The 16329-nt window shown below is 34.4% G+C and overlaps 1 protein-coding gene across 1 annotated transcript in view; it reads left to right on the forward strand.

Moving 5' to 3' along the window:
* Positions 1–16329, forward strand: part of ADAMTS19 (ADAM metallopeptidase with thrombospondin type 1 motif 19) — a 267851-nt gene that overhangs the window by 120230 nt on the left and 131292 nt on the right. The window contains 1 exon segment of the mRNA XM_021084737.1: positions 2620–2725. Within this exon segment, the coding sequence (XP_020940396.1) occupies positions 2620–2725 (106 nt within the window).

A 16329-nucleotide genomic window follows, 5' to 3' on the forward strand; every position in this document is an offset into this window, starting at 1 on the left:
ATTTTTTTTTTTTTTGTCTTTTTGTCTTTTTACAGGATGGCACCCACAGCATATGGAGGTTCCCAGGCCGGAGGTCTAGTCTGAGCTGTAGCCACCAGCCTACGCCACAGCCACAGCCACAGCCACAGCAACACGGTATCCGAGCCACGTCTGCAACCTACACCACAGCTCACGGCAACGCTGGATCCTTAACCCACTGAGCGAGGGCAGGGATCGAACCCACAACCTCATGGTTCCTAGTTGGATTTGTTAACCACTGAGCCATGGCGGGAACTCCTTAATCTGCATTTTTTTTTTTTTTTTTTTACATTTTTCAACTGCTTTAGAGACTTTTAATTCCCTTTTAAGAGATCTTTTCTTTCACTCTCCAACCCTTGCTTCTCTTTCTTCCTTCCTCCCTTCAATTATGACCCAAGTTCATTTACCCCCAAATCTTGATTTGCCACATTCTGTTGTTTTAATCAGTACCTGTCTTAGTGTTTTTAAAATTCACATTAAGATATTTTAAAAGGTTTTGTTTCACTTGTTGTTTAATGAACTAGATAATGTTTTTCTCCTCTTCCTTTTCTCCCTTGTGTTTATCGCTACCTTTACCTTTCCTTCGACTTTATCTTCACTTAGCCAGGGAGTAATTTCATTACCTGAATAAGCCAAATGAAGCTTATCATCTGTCTAGTCATCCATTCAGCCATCCATCCACCCATCCATTAGTGAAAAATTATTCGTCTGTTTCTGAATCTGAAATTTATATAAAATCTTTTTAAATTTCTAAATACATGGGAAAAATAGTGCTATATGTATATTTGATGTTTTCGTTTAGTTTTATGTTTAAATTTGTTTTAATTGAAGTGTAGTTGATTTATAATGTGGCATTAGCTTCAGGTATATAGCATCTAGTTATATATTTTAAAATAACTTTTTTTTTTTTTTTTTTGGTCTTTTTGCCATTTCTTGGGCCGCTTCTGTGACATATGGAAGTTCCCAGGCTAGGGGTCTAATCCGAGTCGTAGCCGACACCACAGCCACAGCAATGCTGGAACCGTGCTGCATCTGCAACCTACACCACAGCTCACGGCAATGCCGGATCCTTAAGCCACTGAGCGAGGCCAGGGATCGAACCTGCAAGCTCATGGTTCCTAGTAGGATTCGTTAACCGCCGAGCCACAACGGGAACTCCTAAAATAATATGTTTATGTTACATTTTTCTTTACAAATACATCTTTATTTTCCACATAGGGCCAGTGGGCATCAAGCCTTGACATTTTGCCTGAAAGTTTGAAGGAGACATTAAGGATTTCAGATGCACTTTCAACTAATCTCCATTTTCAGCTTTCCGGTAGTGCCTCTTCTCAAAACTGTGTGTGTCTCAGTCTGGAGCCTCTCTGGGTTTCCACTGTACTGATAAAATCCTTTTCCCCTCGCATTTGGTCTGTGGACCCACTGAATCAGTCCATATTCCTTGAGCAGTCTTCTATCTTTGCCAAACCTGGGCAACGTGATTTTATTTTTTTTTTAATTTAATTATTCATTACAGTTAATCTTTAAGTTTCTGAACAGAGAAAAAAGGTTGCAAGCATTCGGCTAACCATCTGTAACTAGGGGCAACTCTGTTCTAAATTGTAAAAAAAGCAAAATAAAATTAACTGATAGATGGATTTAAGTTTGAGTTTAAATCCTATTCTGTCGTCTTTGGTGGTCATGTCATCTTTGGCAAATCATTTCACCTGTTGAGGCTTTAATTTTTTCATAAAATGAGCTTACATGCATTTCATAAGAACATGAGAATTAGAGAATATACAATTAAAAATACTAAATATTTTTTCAACAAGTAACTTTTATTATTTGAAAATACATTAAAACATACTCTCAGAAGATTATAATTCCTTGTGTTAAAAATATTTATTCAGGAATATATTTTAAGTAGTAAGTACATAAATCTTTGAATAAAGAATATTAGTGATTTCACATAGTATCCTCTGTACTAATAATTTAAACCAAAAGATCAAATGTCTTGTTGAAATTTTTATCTTAAATGGTGTTTCAATATCATATATTCTGTAGTAAGATTATCTTATTAGTTAAGAAATTCTCAAAGGAAATATTTTCAGTTTTCCAAGTACCATAGGCAATTTTTATATTAGTTAAAATGGTGTTTCACAAAATAAAATTTCAAAATTTTCTTAACTCAGAATATAAATGTGAGTTCAAGAATGCTGTAAGTGTTTATTTTAGGGTATTTCTTTGAAACTAGTCTCTTCGTAAGAATGGAAAAATATACAAATCATCATTGCTTTTTATTTTACAGTTTCTGAGTTGTGACTTATCTTCCATGACAGTGAAAAGTGATATTTATAAAACGTATTCTTATGGTATACCTTTTGAGATTTGTATGCTTGATAAAATAATTTCATATAAAATATGAAATTGAAAAGAATATTAATGTTTATTGAGTGACTTAACACATTTTCTTCTGACGTTGTTTATAGGAGGTGGATATCACAGTTTAATACTGACATATTTAATGGGAAACACTATCATTTTTCTTTTCTTCCGGTAATACCAAGCATAAATATTTGCATTTTAATCTGACATTTAATAATCAATGTTTGTGTTTTCTAGGTATAGCTTACTTGAGTGGAATGTGCAGTGAGAAGAGAAAATGTATTATTGCTGAAGACAATGGCCTGAATCTTGCATTTACAATTGCTCATGAAATGGGTCACAAGTAAGTGTAGAGGCTGGCTATGCTAATATGTTAGCATATAACTTGGTAATTTAAGTTATCGAGTTGCATGTATATCTTTTAATTTATTATTTTGTCTCAAGTTTTTTTTGAAGTTAGGGAAATGAGAGGAGATAGAGAAGCTCAGCTACATTCGAAGAGTGTCTTTTGAATGTTATCACCACACCTGATACTCTAGATAAAAATCTTATTACATTATTAAAATCCTCATCAGGATAATCATTACATGGCACATGATTCATTTCACTACGCATTTCCAAATGATAAAAACCTTGCAGTTATCATGATGCTACAAAACTATGCATTATTCAAACATCCAAGGAAAATACTATGTACAAGTAAAAATACTTCCAGCTGACAATAATGCCTGTTTGTTACCCAACACAGAGGAAAGGAATTAACTTGCACAGTTTAGGAGCAATATATTTGCAAGGTAATTAAACTGGATGCACAGTTCATGTATGATGGAAATTAAGTATGTCTCCAGCATAATTCTAAGCACTTTACATAGTTGACTTAAAATTCATAGAAAGCAAGAATTTCATTTTACAGATGATAAGAATAGTGTTACCAGCACTTAACTAGCACTTACTGTGTGGTAGGCCACTTTCATGTGCTTTATATGTGTGCCCACAGTAGTCTTGTGAGATGATATAGTTAGAGTACCCATCTTACAGGGGAGAAAACTCTAAAGAGGTTAATTTACCCTCTCAAAGTTATAAAAATACTGTGTTGGAGGAAGGATTTGAATTCAAGTTATCTCAGGTCATATTGTTCGGAACCTCTCCATTGAGTTGCTACTGTCTTTGGACTAGAATCCCTCATCGGTCCGATGGGGATAATACTTGTGTTATGACGTTGGTTTGGGATTCACATTACGTAAGAAGGATGTCAATATTGACAATAAATGTAGTGGAATGCCGAGGGTTAGGGAATCAAACTTAAACTTGACTGTAGGCTTCTCTATGTGCTCGTAGTATCAGCAGTACAAATAAAAAGTGTTTTAATTGGACTCAGATTTACTGAAGTCCTGCTCAGGGAGGTGATCTTTATGGAGGCCTCTTTGGTCAAAGACATATTTAGCTTGGCCGGCAGTGTTTCAAAAATTGAATCAGTTGCCAACATTAAAAAGTATAAATTTGACATAAAAATTCACATTTCCAGACCTGGCAACATTTAGACACACAGTCCCATATGGCAGCCATTCCTTGGAGCTGAGTAGCGTCTGTACCCTTTAGGCTGGGCCCATCTTTCCCTGCTCATCATAGGCTGCAGCTTTTGTTATATACCTGGACTCGGTAGGAAATTGAGTACCCTTAAGCTGGCAGTGGAGTTTGATTGGTGTAAAAAGTTTAGATGAAAATGTATATGACATACGGTGTCTGTTTAAAAAAAATACCTTTTTATGCAAGTAAACTGAAGTATAGGAAAATGATCACGCCAAGGTGTGTACCCTTATCCTAGTTCAAGAAATACGGTATTACCAACACGGATGGATTTTTGATGTCACTGTCTTTAAATGTATAGGTACACTTTTATTTTCCCCTATGCAGGCTTTAGTAGTCATTCGAGTGCTCTAGAATACATGTTTATTATTCAAAAAAGAAATAAGAAAACATAAATACACTATAAAGTCATCATCCTTTAAGGAAAAGTTTGCCGTGCATTGATCTTATTCACACCAGGAATGATAGGATTTAGGTTCTTAATTCCAATGTAAGTTTCATAATTTAAAGATATTTCAGTTTAACCATAATAGGAAAAACCACAGGTATCATTTGAATGAAAAATTCTGAGAATAAGATTTAGAGGCAAGAAAAAATTATTAAAACATTTCAAGATAGTAAGGACAAATCAGTCATAAATAAAATTGTTATAAATTAAATGCACGTTCTGAATAATTAAAAATTTCAGCCATATATTAACGGTTTGGTAGATAGACTATCTGAGTTTAACTTACATAGTTTTGTCAGGTACTCTGAATTCTAGAGGGTTCACTTTAAAAATAAATTTGATGTTTTAAAAGCAGATATATAAAATTAGTTTCTGCAATTGCTGTCATGTTCTAAAATGTAGGAAAAATAGCAGTTAAGGAACCAACCACAGTACAAGCTGTTTTATTAACATACAAATGTTTGGTCGAGAATCTACAACTACTTAAACAAAAAACCAAATGATATAATTTAAGTAAAAGGCACTTCAGCTTTATGTAGTAGAAACATTGGTTTATGATCAGGAACTCAGGTTGGAATGGCTAAAATAGTAGTAAAATATTATTTTATTTGCCTTTTATAGAGCTGTACCCCAAATCAATAGAGATGTGCCAAAGGTATGTGTAATGCTTGAATGATTAATACCAGGACACGTGATGTATGTTGAACTACTTAGTTGCTAAAAATTCTCCTTACCAGTAAGCAATATTTGTCTCAAAAGTAGAGGCTAAAATTTTTGATGCTAGAGAGTGGGAGACAGTAGCAGTGAGAGTAATGGTGTCTTTATAAAGAAGAAACAAACAGTAGGGAGTTCATTGATATAAATTACATCATCATCATCCAGTGTGACATGTAAAACATAATGAAACAAAAATGTAGGAAGAGGAAATAAAAAACAATGTTCAAACCCTCATAGCCTTTCGGATAGGGTCAGTTTTCATAGATGTTAGTTGAATTTACACATCCAGTGTGCACGTGTGAGCCCATGTGTAGATACGCACGCACACACGCATGTGTGCACAGACTAACGCAGCTCTTTTTAGAGGTGTAATTAAGTTCAGCTACGTAAGTGAAACTCTTATTTTTTTTTTTCATTTTAGTTTTCTTTCTTTCTTTTGGGGGCTCTGACTTTTTCCAGTATCTTTCCTGTAAGCAGAAAATGGGTCATTTAATTCTTCAGTCCACAGTTTAAGAATGGCAGAATGATTCCATTTAAACTTGTCAATTCAAGAATACATTTATAATCATACTTGAAATGTTTCTGAACTGATTTGTGATGAGCGCATTTATGTTTGTTCTCTTGAATTTGATTTCTAGAAAGTCCCAGAGCAGTTCCACATATAGTTAGAAAAGTCAGTATGGGCCACCAAGTAATAAAGTTGACTCTTGGGAGGTGAGAATTTGAGTAATTGATGTCAACAAAAAATCCTTCTTTACTATTGCAAAAGAATCTTATATAATGCTTGCAAAAATATATTAAAGATTTCCTTTGGGAAATTAACATTAAATCTAATATGTATGTATACAAAAGTCTAAGTTAGAATCCATAGCAAGAAAGAGGAAATAAATGATTTATACCAATGTTTTAAGATTCGTTTTTCCAAAATTATTTTCCTTTCTAAATAATAGGTCAGGGAAGTGATTATTTTTCTTATAGCCAAACATCTCAACAGTAGAATGTTTTTATATTGGTTTAAATATTTTTATACTTATGAAATACAAATAGGACTTTGATTAATTTACTGTGATGAGGTCTAAAACTATTTTTGTGAATAAAAATACCTTAGGAAATGGTTCACAGCTTTGACAGGGTTTGTTGAATACATATGTATACACAATATTCACTATGTCTGTGTATTTATATCATTGTTATGAACAGAAATTTCTTGAAGTAAAGATTGTACTTTGATTCAAGTAATAATTTATTCATATATTCATTGTGATTAATGACTTTGTCTAGGGACAGTGTCCCCCAGAGCAGCCTTAGGTTCTACGATTTGCTAGAAGGACTCTTCACATTCAACAAAGCTGTTTTACTCCTGATGTAGTTTATTGCAGTGAAAGGAGATAGACTGAAGTCAGCTAAGGAAAAAGGCACATAAGGCAAATCCAGGAGACACCTGGCACAAGCTTCCACTTCTCTTCCAGTGGATTGTGTAGACAGTGCTTAATTCGCTCAGTGATGACGTGTGAGAACACGCGCATGATGTTGCCATGCTGAGAAGCTAACTCAAGTCTTGGTATCCAGGGTTTTCGGGAGTTTGGTCATGTAGGCATGGCTGACCATCCATCCCCTCCGATGGTCAACCTCCAGTCCCCATCACTAATCACATTGTTGGCATTAGCTATTGAACATGTGCCAAGGTCCCCAGATAAACAAAACTTTTATCAGGCAGGATAGTTGAAGGGCTTAGAGGTTAGCTCCCAAGAGGCAGGCAGGTTGCAGACTTTTTTCTAAAATGTGCAGGTTTGGGACCACCCACATTTGTGGCGCTAACTCTTAACTGCACAATGACAAAGTCATTTTAAGGTTTTAGAATATCATATTTATCTTAGGTCGCTAAAAGCTCTCTAATAAAAATTTAAAACTTTTATTATTAGGCATGGCACTAAATCCTGTTTGTTCATATCTAATCCACCCTCACAAAAGTTGATCTAAGTATTGTTATTATGTTTTTATAGATGAGCAAACTGCAGTCATTAGAGATTATTATTATTTTTTTTGTCTTTTGTCTTTTTAGGGCCGTATCTGTGGCATATGGAGGTTCCCAGGCTAGGGGGTCTAATCAGAGCTATAGCTGCTGGCCGACGCCAGAGCCTCAGCAACACCAGATCCGAGTCACATCTGTGACCTAAACCACAGCTCACAGCAACGCAGGATCCTTAACACACTGAGCGAGGCCAGGGTTCAAACCCGCAACCTCATGGTTCCTAGTCAGATTCATTTCTGCTGTGCCATGACAGGAACTCCTATTAGAGATTAATTTTTCAGTTCTTTGATATTAAGGACATTCTTATATGATAAAGATACTGTTAAGATCTTCCTAGTTCTCTTCTTTAACCTTGTTTCTTAAAGCATTTGACCTACACACTGTTTTTTAGTAGTCACATCTCATATTACCTTTTTCTACAGCTTTTTTTTTTTTTTTGCAATTAGAAATGCTTCCTGGAGTTCCTGTCGTGGCGCAGTGGTTAACGAATCTGACTAGGAACCATGAGGTTGCGGGTTCGGTCCCTGCCCTTGCTCAGTGGGTTAAGGATCCAGCATCGCCGTGAGCTGTAGTGTAGGTTGCAGAAGTGGCTCGGATCCCGTGTTGCTGTGGCTCTGGTGAAGGCCGGTAGCCACAGCTCCGATTCGACCCCTAGCCTGGGAACCTCCATATGCTGTGGGAGCGGCCCAAGAAATGGCAAAAAGACAAAAAAAGAAAAAAAAAAAAAAAAGAAATGCTTCCTCATTCTACAAGTAGGCAGATATTTTTGTTTAGTTGTTTTCTCTTTTCTTCCTCTCCACCATCTCTCTGTCTTCTCTTTCCTGTCTTGTAACACTAGAAGCCATCTAGAATCTACTTTAGTATTTGAAGTACAGTTCATTAAATTTGATTTTCTCACTAACTGCACAATAAGTCATCTTAAATTGAAAATGTGACCACTGAGGAGAGAAGGAGCTATGCCAAAATATATCACGTTGCTTCATGAAAAAGTCTTAAATATTTTTTAAAGTCAGTTCAGGAGTTCCCACAGTGGCTGAGTAGTTAACAAACCCCGCTAGTATTTATGAGGATAGGAGTTCAATCCCTGGCCCTGCTTAGTGTGTGTGTTAAGGATCTGGCATTGCCTTGAGCTGTGGTGTAGCTTGCAGAACTGGCTCAGATCCCACGTTGCTGTGGCTGTGGTGTAGGCCGGCACCTGCAGCTCCAATTCAACCCCTATCCTGGAAATTCCATATGCCACGGTACAGCCCTAAAAAGACATACATACATACATACATACATAAAGTCACTTCACCGTAACTGTGTGCTTAGAGGTGTCACTGATTTACATTCTAGTGCCAGCCACTTACCTAGATATAAACCTGTTAAAAAAAAAGAAAAAGGAGTTTACCTTTCTGGCAACTGATCACACTTTGAGTAGCACTGGTACATAACAGCTATTCAGTCTGTCATTATTACATAAGGAGCCCCATTTGATTGCTAAAGAGGAATGTTCTTATTTTCAGCCTGAAAAATTGTTTTTATTTGAATTATGTAGCTCTGTCCTCATATATTTTGTGAAGTACTTTTAGACATAAATTTTGTGATGTAAATAATTGTAAATTATTGTAAATAATAAAAGCTATTCTTTTATACAGTTATTTAATAGTGTTTTAGATTGTTTTGTTACATAAATATATAATTTATGTAACAAATATATAAAGATATACCATGGATGTACCATATTTACATATCATGTTCTTTTTTCTTCATGAATATTCATTTTTAGGCCACAAATATTCATTTTTCTTGATGAATTCCAGCCAAAAGTAAATTACTTAATTACTAAGTTATTAAAACTTACCTCAGGTCTTCATTATTATAAAATGTATAAATTCTCAGAGAAATGATAATTTTAAAGATAATTGTTAGTAATGTAATCCTGTGAGTATTTTTCTGACCTTGCTCAATTTGGAGATTTATTGGACAGCAAAACTTTAGCATATTAGCATATTTAGACCAAAGATTTCTGCTCCCACCTGAAGAAGGAGGGCAGTAAATTAGCTTTACTTTGGAGATTGTGGTTGCCAAAGCTCACGCAGCTAATAAGTACCTGAGTAGATATTCAGAGTCAGGTCTGTTCAGCTCCAAAGCCCATGTTGTTAATTGCTGTGCTGGGCTAGAAATGCTGAAGGGTACGTCTAACTAACTTAACTTCTGGGCTGGCTCTGTGTTATCTGTCCCCAGTCTTGTCTCTTCAGCCGTACTTCACACTAGGCTCCTTCTCATCCTCAGCACTGCAACCACATTAGAGTTCTTACAGTGTTTGTAATGGACCATGGTTTCACACCACAGGACATTGGTACCTGCCGCATCCTCTGCCTAGAATTCCCTTACAAAGATGGGAACATCATTGAGTGATTATTTCCTACTGATGATGATTCCTGTATCTTATCAATAATCATGTCTTATAGGAAATGTTCTGTGTAGGTCTGTCTGTTAAACACTTAAGGTCCTCTCTCTTTATAAATGTGTGTCCATTCATTTATTTATAGGCTGTAAGTTCCAAGAACCATGCCTATTTTTTTTTATTTTCATGAGATTCTTAATCCATTTGATCATGCTCCATGCATATTAGGCATTCAGTAAATAATATGTGTTAAGTAAGTGATTGCCTTAATATAGGAATTATCTTAGCAAAATATCCTTATACATGAAAAGTCAATGAAAATTTATTGTAGAAAAATGCTGTATGCACACTCAGATGGTTTAGAGCATTTTAGCTATTGTATGAAATTTTTAATAAGTTATTAGGTAAAGTTTTATTAAAATAGTATCAGGTATTTTTAAATATACCCAAAGCTTCATGGAGTGAGAGTTTATTCAAGTACAAAAATGATTCCCCCCCAGCCTGGAAGTGCTCTCTCTTGAGGTCCTCTATCACAATAAATGGAGGCTCCATCCATCCACTTGCTCAGCGAAAACCCATGAAACTCTCCCTGAGCCCTCTCTGTTTCTCGTTCCCCACATTCTATTCATCAGCTCTTGAATCTGCCTTCATAATGTATTCAGACTCTGATTACTTCCCACTAATTCTCCTGCTCCCACTCTGGGCCAAGCGAGTGTCAGCTCTCATCTGGATTATTACAGTGCCTCCTAATTGATCTTTGTTTTTTAGCGCTTGCCTGCCACAGCCTCTTGTCACTTGAGAGCCAGGGAGCTTCTTTAAGACAAATTGTCTTGACTTCTTTGCTCAAAACCTTCCAGTAGCTTCCTATCTCATTGGGAAAGTCTCCAGCCCCTACTGTAGCCCACAGGCCCCTGTGTATTCTAGCCTCCTTCCTTTCCAGCCTGCCATTTCCCTCCTTACTAACCAGGCTCCAGATGCATCAGCCTCTTTTCTGCAACTCAGATACATGCAGCAAACAACTATTTAAAACCCTTTGCCTTCTTCTTTTCCTTCTGCCTGCAACATTCATCCCCAGATCAGCCACACGACTGTCTCCATTTCTCTTCTTTAGGTCTCTGCCCAAAGGTCTCCCCTTTGCGAGACCTTTCTGATAACACTTCTTGAAAATGTAAGTATAACCACGGCCCCAGCTCATCCTCCTCTGCCTGGTTTAATTTTATTCATAAAACTTTTCCAGTTCTAGCTCTCCATCAGCTCGTCTGTCTCTCTGCATATCTGTGTATAAGTCAATCAGTCTATCTGTAATATGATGAATTCTTGACTTCTCAGTTCACTGTTTTATTCCCAACCTCTAGAACAATGTTACTTGCATACTTGGCACATAGTATATACTTTAAAAATGTACTTATTCAGTAAAGATAAACTTCTTACTAAAAGTATAAATATATAACCTCCTATGCCAGGTAGAACATCTAAATATACAAATATCCTAATTATTTACTAGAAATGAATAAAATCTTCTGCTTGAGGAAATTGTTACCTCAAATAGTAAGTTGGTATTTATTTTTACATTTAAAATTTATATTAGGATTAACATTGTGATTTGGGTTGATAGGTGTTGTAAAGACATTGAAAGCTCCCATCCACATTTTAAATGCTTGAAAATTACAAAAAGAGATTTTTTTAAATAAAGAGTCAAGCAAAAGAATCAGAAAGATTTTTCACATACCAGAGGCAAAAGGAATCTATCAGTATAAGTGAGATGGAACTTCTCATTCACAGGATGCTGTCTTAATATTGGATGGGAGAGCTGAGGTTTTAATGTACCCTGATGAATGGGAGCCAAAACTTCACAGCCCCTTATGTGGCAGTGTATATTTCCAGGCAGCTGGAAGCAAATAGTTGGTTTCCAGATATGGAGTGAAAAAGAATTCATCAGGGAACCTGAGATGAACCAGATTCTAATGATATAATTTCAAAGCATATTAGCAAAACAGAAATATAACTGTAACCAGTGGGAATTTTTAACCCACTTCTCTGTAACCGATAGGTCAAATGAACTGAAAGATCTGTATGGAAGAGAAGAGATTTGAACAACTAAATGTATTGATCTATTGGGCAGATAAAAAACCTACAGCCAATTGATAAAAAAACAACCACTGTTTTAAAACATACTGGATAGTTAAAAAGAATGACCACATCTGATTTTGTTCTGCAAGTGTAAAAACAGATTTCAAAAAGTGAATGTAGTGGTGAATTTTTCTGATGATTATACAGTTAAGTTAAACAACTGGTAAGAAAAAGAAAACTACTAGATTTAGAAATTTACAAGCATATTCTCTTTTGAAAAACCCACAGATCAAAGAAGAAATCACTAGGGAAACCAGAATATTCTCAGGTTTAAAAAATAACACATGTACTATTTAGCAAGTGTAATGTGCAGATAAAGCAGCACATGGAGGAAAATGAATAGCTTTAAATATACATTAAACACTTTATGATGAAATTAATGGCCTAAGTTTTCAAATTAAGATGTTAGATAACAACAAAGTAAAAAAAAAAAAGAATGAAAGAAATCATAAAGAGTAAACTAATAAAAAACGCAATGAATGTGAACAAAGGCAAAATTAAATATATGAAAATACAAGTAGAATGAGCAAAAATAGGATTGATCAAGAAAAACAGGCACAATTAAACAGTTTTAGAAATGAGTAAAGGAGGTTAGCACAGATTTATTAAATATATTAAAATATATATTTAAAAGATCCTAAAAATGCACTGAATACTTTGATGGCAAAAAAATTACATATGAAATGGGAAAATTTTAATAAGATGTAATGGAAGGACATAAAGCTCTATAACCACCTAAAGAAATTGAGTCAGCACTTTAGAATCTTTCCAAAGAAAACCCCAGTGCAGATATAGTAATAGATTCGAGGAATAAATAATGCTAATATTAATCTAAATTTTCTGTAGTGAAGGGACACCCTTCACTTACTGTAATATAAAAATAAAGGGCTTTTACAAAGAAGGAAAATTACAGTTATGTTTTATTTGAGAATGATGCAGAAATAGCAAAGGAAATTTTTTCAAAATAAAGCAGTGCTGTATAAATAAATGAAGTGAATGCAAAAGAATAAAGTTGGCTTTATGTCTTTGTATTTAGAAACAGTAATCCCCACACTAACAGATTAATTAACAGATTCTGTTAATTAGCAGAAAAACTACACTGTCTCAGTAGATGTAGAAAAAAAATCCAATAAGATGAAATTTACTCAGGTATCTTTACCAAAATCATTGGGAAACATCATTCTTAATGGTGAAATATTAGAAACCTTCTCTACAAAATTAATAACATCACAAAGATCTCACTATGCTATATCTGCTTCTTTATTCAAACCTGCACATCATAAGAGAAAAATAAATAAGAGGTGTAGGGATGAGAATGGAAGAAACAAAGCTATTTTACTTTGTGAATAATGTGATTGCCTACATAAAAACATGATATAACACAAAAGTAAAATATGGAATGAGTTGAGTTTAATACATTTACTGGATATAAGGTAAATGTAAAAAATCAACTGTCAACACAAAAATACAAATTATCATTAAAAAAGACGATACTACAAAAATAAAATTAAAAAACTTAAAAAAAGATGATACTGTTTATTGTAGCCATAGAAGACACAAAAGACTTAAAAATAAATCCAACAAAAAATAGAAAAGTAAATACCCCTATTAAAATTCATGAAATTAAACCTGTATTATTGGAAATATACTGTATTTGTAGATAAATGTATTATCTTACAGATGTTAGTTCTGCTGTGTTTTAGAGGTTCATGGAAATTCCAATAAATATACTTTTATGTAAGTTGGTAAATATTTCCAAAATTTACATATATATACAAATAGAAATAGCCAAAATGTTTTTGGACAAGAGATGGAGTTAGACACAAAAGTAGAAGAGGAGGAGGAGAATAATATGGGAATCTTTCTCTAACAGAAGTAAAGACCTATTAGGAGATTATAGTAACTAAGAGCTTGATATTTATCTGGAGAGACCAGTGTAGTGAAGTACAGAATCATAAGCAGACCCTTGCCTATTTGAAAACCTGAAGTCTGGCTAATGTCATTGCAAATCAGTAGAAAAAGCTGACTATTCAGAATCATATGATGGTACAATTGATTTTCCCCATAGATGAGAATAAAACTGAATGCTTTCTTTAGATCATTTTTAAAAATCAACTCTGGATAAAATGAAGACTGATAAATCACATATAAAACTTTTAACAGAAAATATCTGAGACTCTCTTTAGGACTTCAGGATTTTAGTCATGTCCACAGTAGCACACATTTGATGTTCCTTCTTTTTGAAGACAGAAGCATGAGATGGGATAGAGAAGTTAGACACGGATCTTAGAATTAGTCTTGTTCAAATTTCCTGTTTGTGTGATGGTTTCCCGTCATACTTAAGTCACTTAGGTTACATAACACATTCAGACACACACACATGCATATTAGTATGTGTACATATATATTATATGTATTTGTTTTCATGAAAATATTTCACAATTTTTAAATATAAAACTGGAAAGGATGGGAAAAATGAGTATCATTTGTATAAATGGGAAATTGGAGACAATCGACTAAAAACTTTTAGAACAATAAGAGAATTTTATTGGCCTGTTATAAAACTGTATAAAATTCTTTTGCTTTCCAATACATGAACAACAGCTACTTACATATTCTAAAATTCATTTATGTAGAAGATACCAAAAAATAAAATAAAAATAAAGATAAAACACCTAGGAATATATTTACAAAGAAATGTACAAGACTTATAAAAAAGAAGAATTTATAACCCTATAGAGAGTCATAAAAGTGATTTAAATAAAAACATTTCCTGGTTTGGGACGGGAACAGTCAATATTATAAAATGGCCGTTATCTATATATAAATTAATTTGCCCAAAGTATGATAGAGATTTTTAATTAGACACCTTGATTTTTTTAAAATCCATATGAAAAACTCAACATAAGTAATTTCTTTATTAAAAAAGAAAAAACAGTGGGGAGGAGAAGGGTGAGCTCTATCAGATATTAATACATTTCAGACAGATAAATCAGTTTGTGCCAGTGCTGGAGCAAATCAATGGAAGAGAGAGTAAAAAATTCCACTTATAAGTAAGAAAAGATGTGGAAATGTAGCATCTAATAACCATACCTACAATTAGTGAGAGAAATGAATTGTTCAATGACAAAAGTAACAGGACTCTGATTCTCTACCTTAGACATTATATCAGAAACACCAAAATGATTCTATACATGAGATTTTTTGTTTTGTTGACTTTTATATATTTTTATCTTTTAATAGAGAGAAGCTGTGATTATGGGTATGAAATTCAGAAATATTTAAGGAAAAAATCACATAAAATTAGTGACTTGAAATTCAGTATCAATGCAATAAAAAAATACAACAGAAAATAAATCACTCAGTGCAAGTCTTTGTATCATGTGTGACAAAGTATATTTTCCTTAATATACAAAGAGCTCTTAAAAATCAATTCACAGGAGTTCCCATTGAGGCTCAGCAGGTTAAGAACCCAACATAGTGTCCGTGTGTATGCCAGTTCAATCCCTGGCCTAGCTCAGTGTGTTAAGGATTGGGCATTGCCATAAGCTGTGCTGTAGGTCACAGATGTAGCTTGGATCCTGTGTTACTGTGGCTTGTGACATAGACCAGCAACTGCATCTCTGATTCGACCCCTAGGCTGGGAACTTCCATATAAAAAAATCCATTCACAAAATGACCATAGTCCCATTAGAAACTGGCAAAGGATATAATCACACAGCTGGCAGAGATGTATGCATGGTTACGTGAAAAAATTCTAATGTGCTTCACAGGATGCCAAGCAGACCACAAAGCAGTTCTCCCTTCAACAATCAGATTACATAGATCTACACAGATGAATTGTGTTTACTCACCCTGTAGGGACCATGTGCTTCCCTTGGCAGAAATCCCTTCCTGCCCTCTTCCCTCATTTTTGTTTACTCTTCTTTCAGATTTCTTCAGAGATGTATTCCATGAACAGATGAAATCCCTTAATAGCTGCTCTTCTAAATTCTAAGTTCTATTCTAATTTCTATAGAGTTCTCATTCCTAATTTTTTTCACAGTTGTGGGTTTACATTATTTGTATGATCAGATGATGTTTGTGTCTCTAATTAGGTGGTACTTCTTGAGACAGGGGCTGTGTCCTGTTTTGTTTCATGTTTGTTTCTGTTGTTGCTACTTAACATTGTATCTCTAAGGCCTTTCATTTGTGTTCTGTAAAAGAGCTGTTAAATGTTTTGATAACAATGTAAGTGAATGAAAAGTGTTGGTATTTGGGAAAACAGATATTTTTGGAGGCCATGTGGCAATATTTACTTAAATTTAAATCGTGGACTGCTTGTCAATACAGTTTCGGTTTATTTTGCCAACTTTGAGTATAATGTAAATTATAATTTAATTTGTATTTTTGTTTCTTTGCTTACTAGAATGGTTGAGTATCTTACCTTTTTCTGACCTGAGAAATGTATCTCTTTACTTTAAAAAATAAGTAGCCAATGAAAATAATCATAAGGACTTGGAAATAGTCACAGTTTTCATTAACGAAACAGTATTGATTTTTTTTGATCGTTTAATATCTGATGCCTCAGCACTTTCTTTTCTTAATTATGAAAACTGCCCTTTCAGAGTTCTCTTGTGGCACAGCAGCATAAAGATCTGGTGT

Source organism: Sus scrofa, chromosome 2 (assembly GCF_000003025.6).
Source record: "Sus scrofa isolate TJ Tabasco breed Duroc chromosome 2, Sscrofa11.1, whole genome shotgun sequence".
Lineage (NCBI taxonomy): Eukaryota > Metazoa > Chordata > Mammalia > Artiodactyla > Suidae > Sus > Sus scrofa.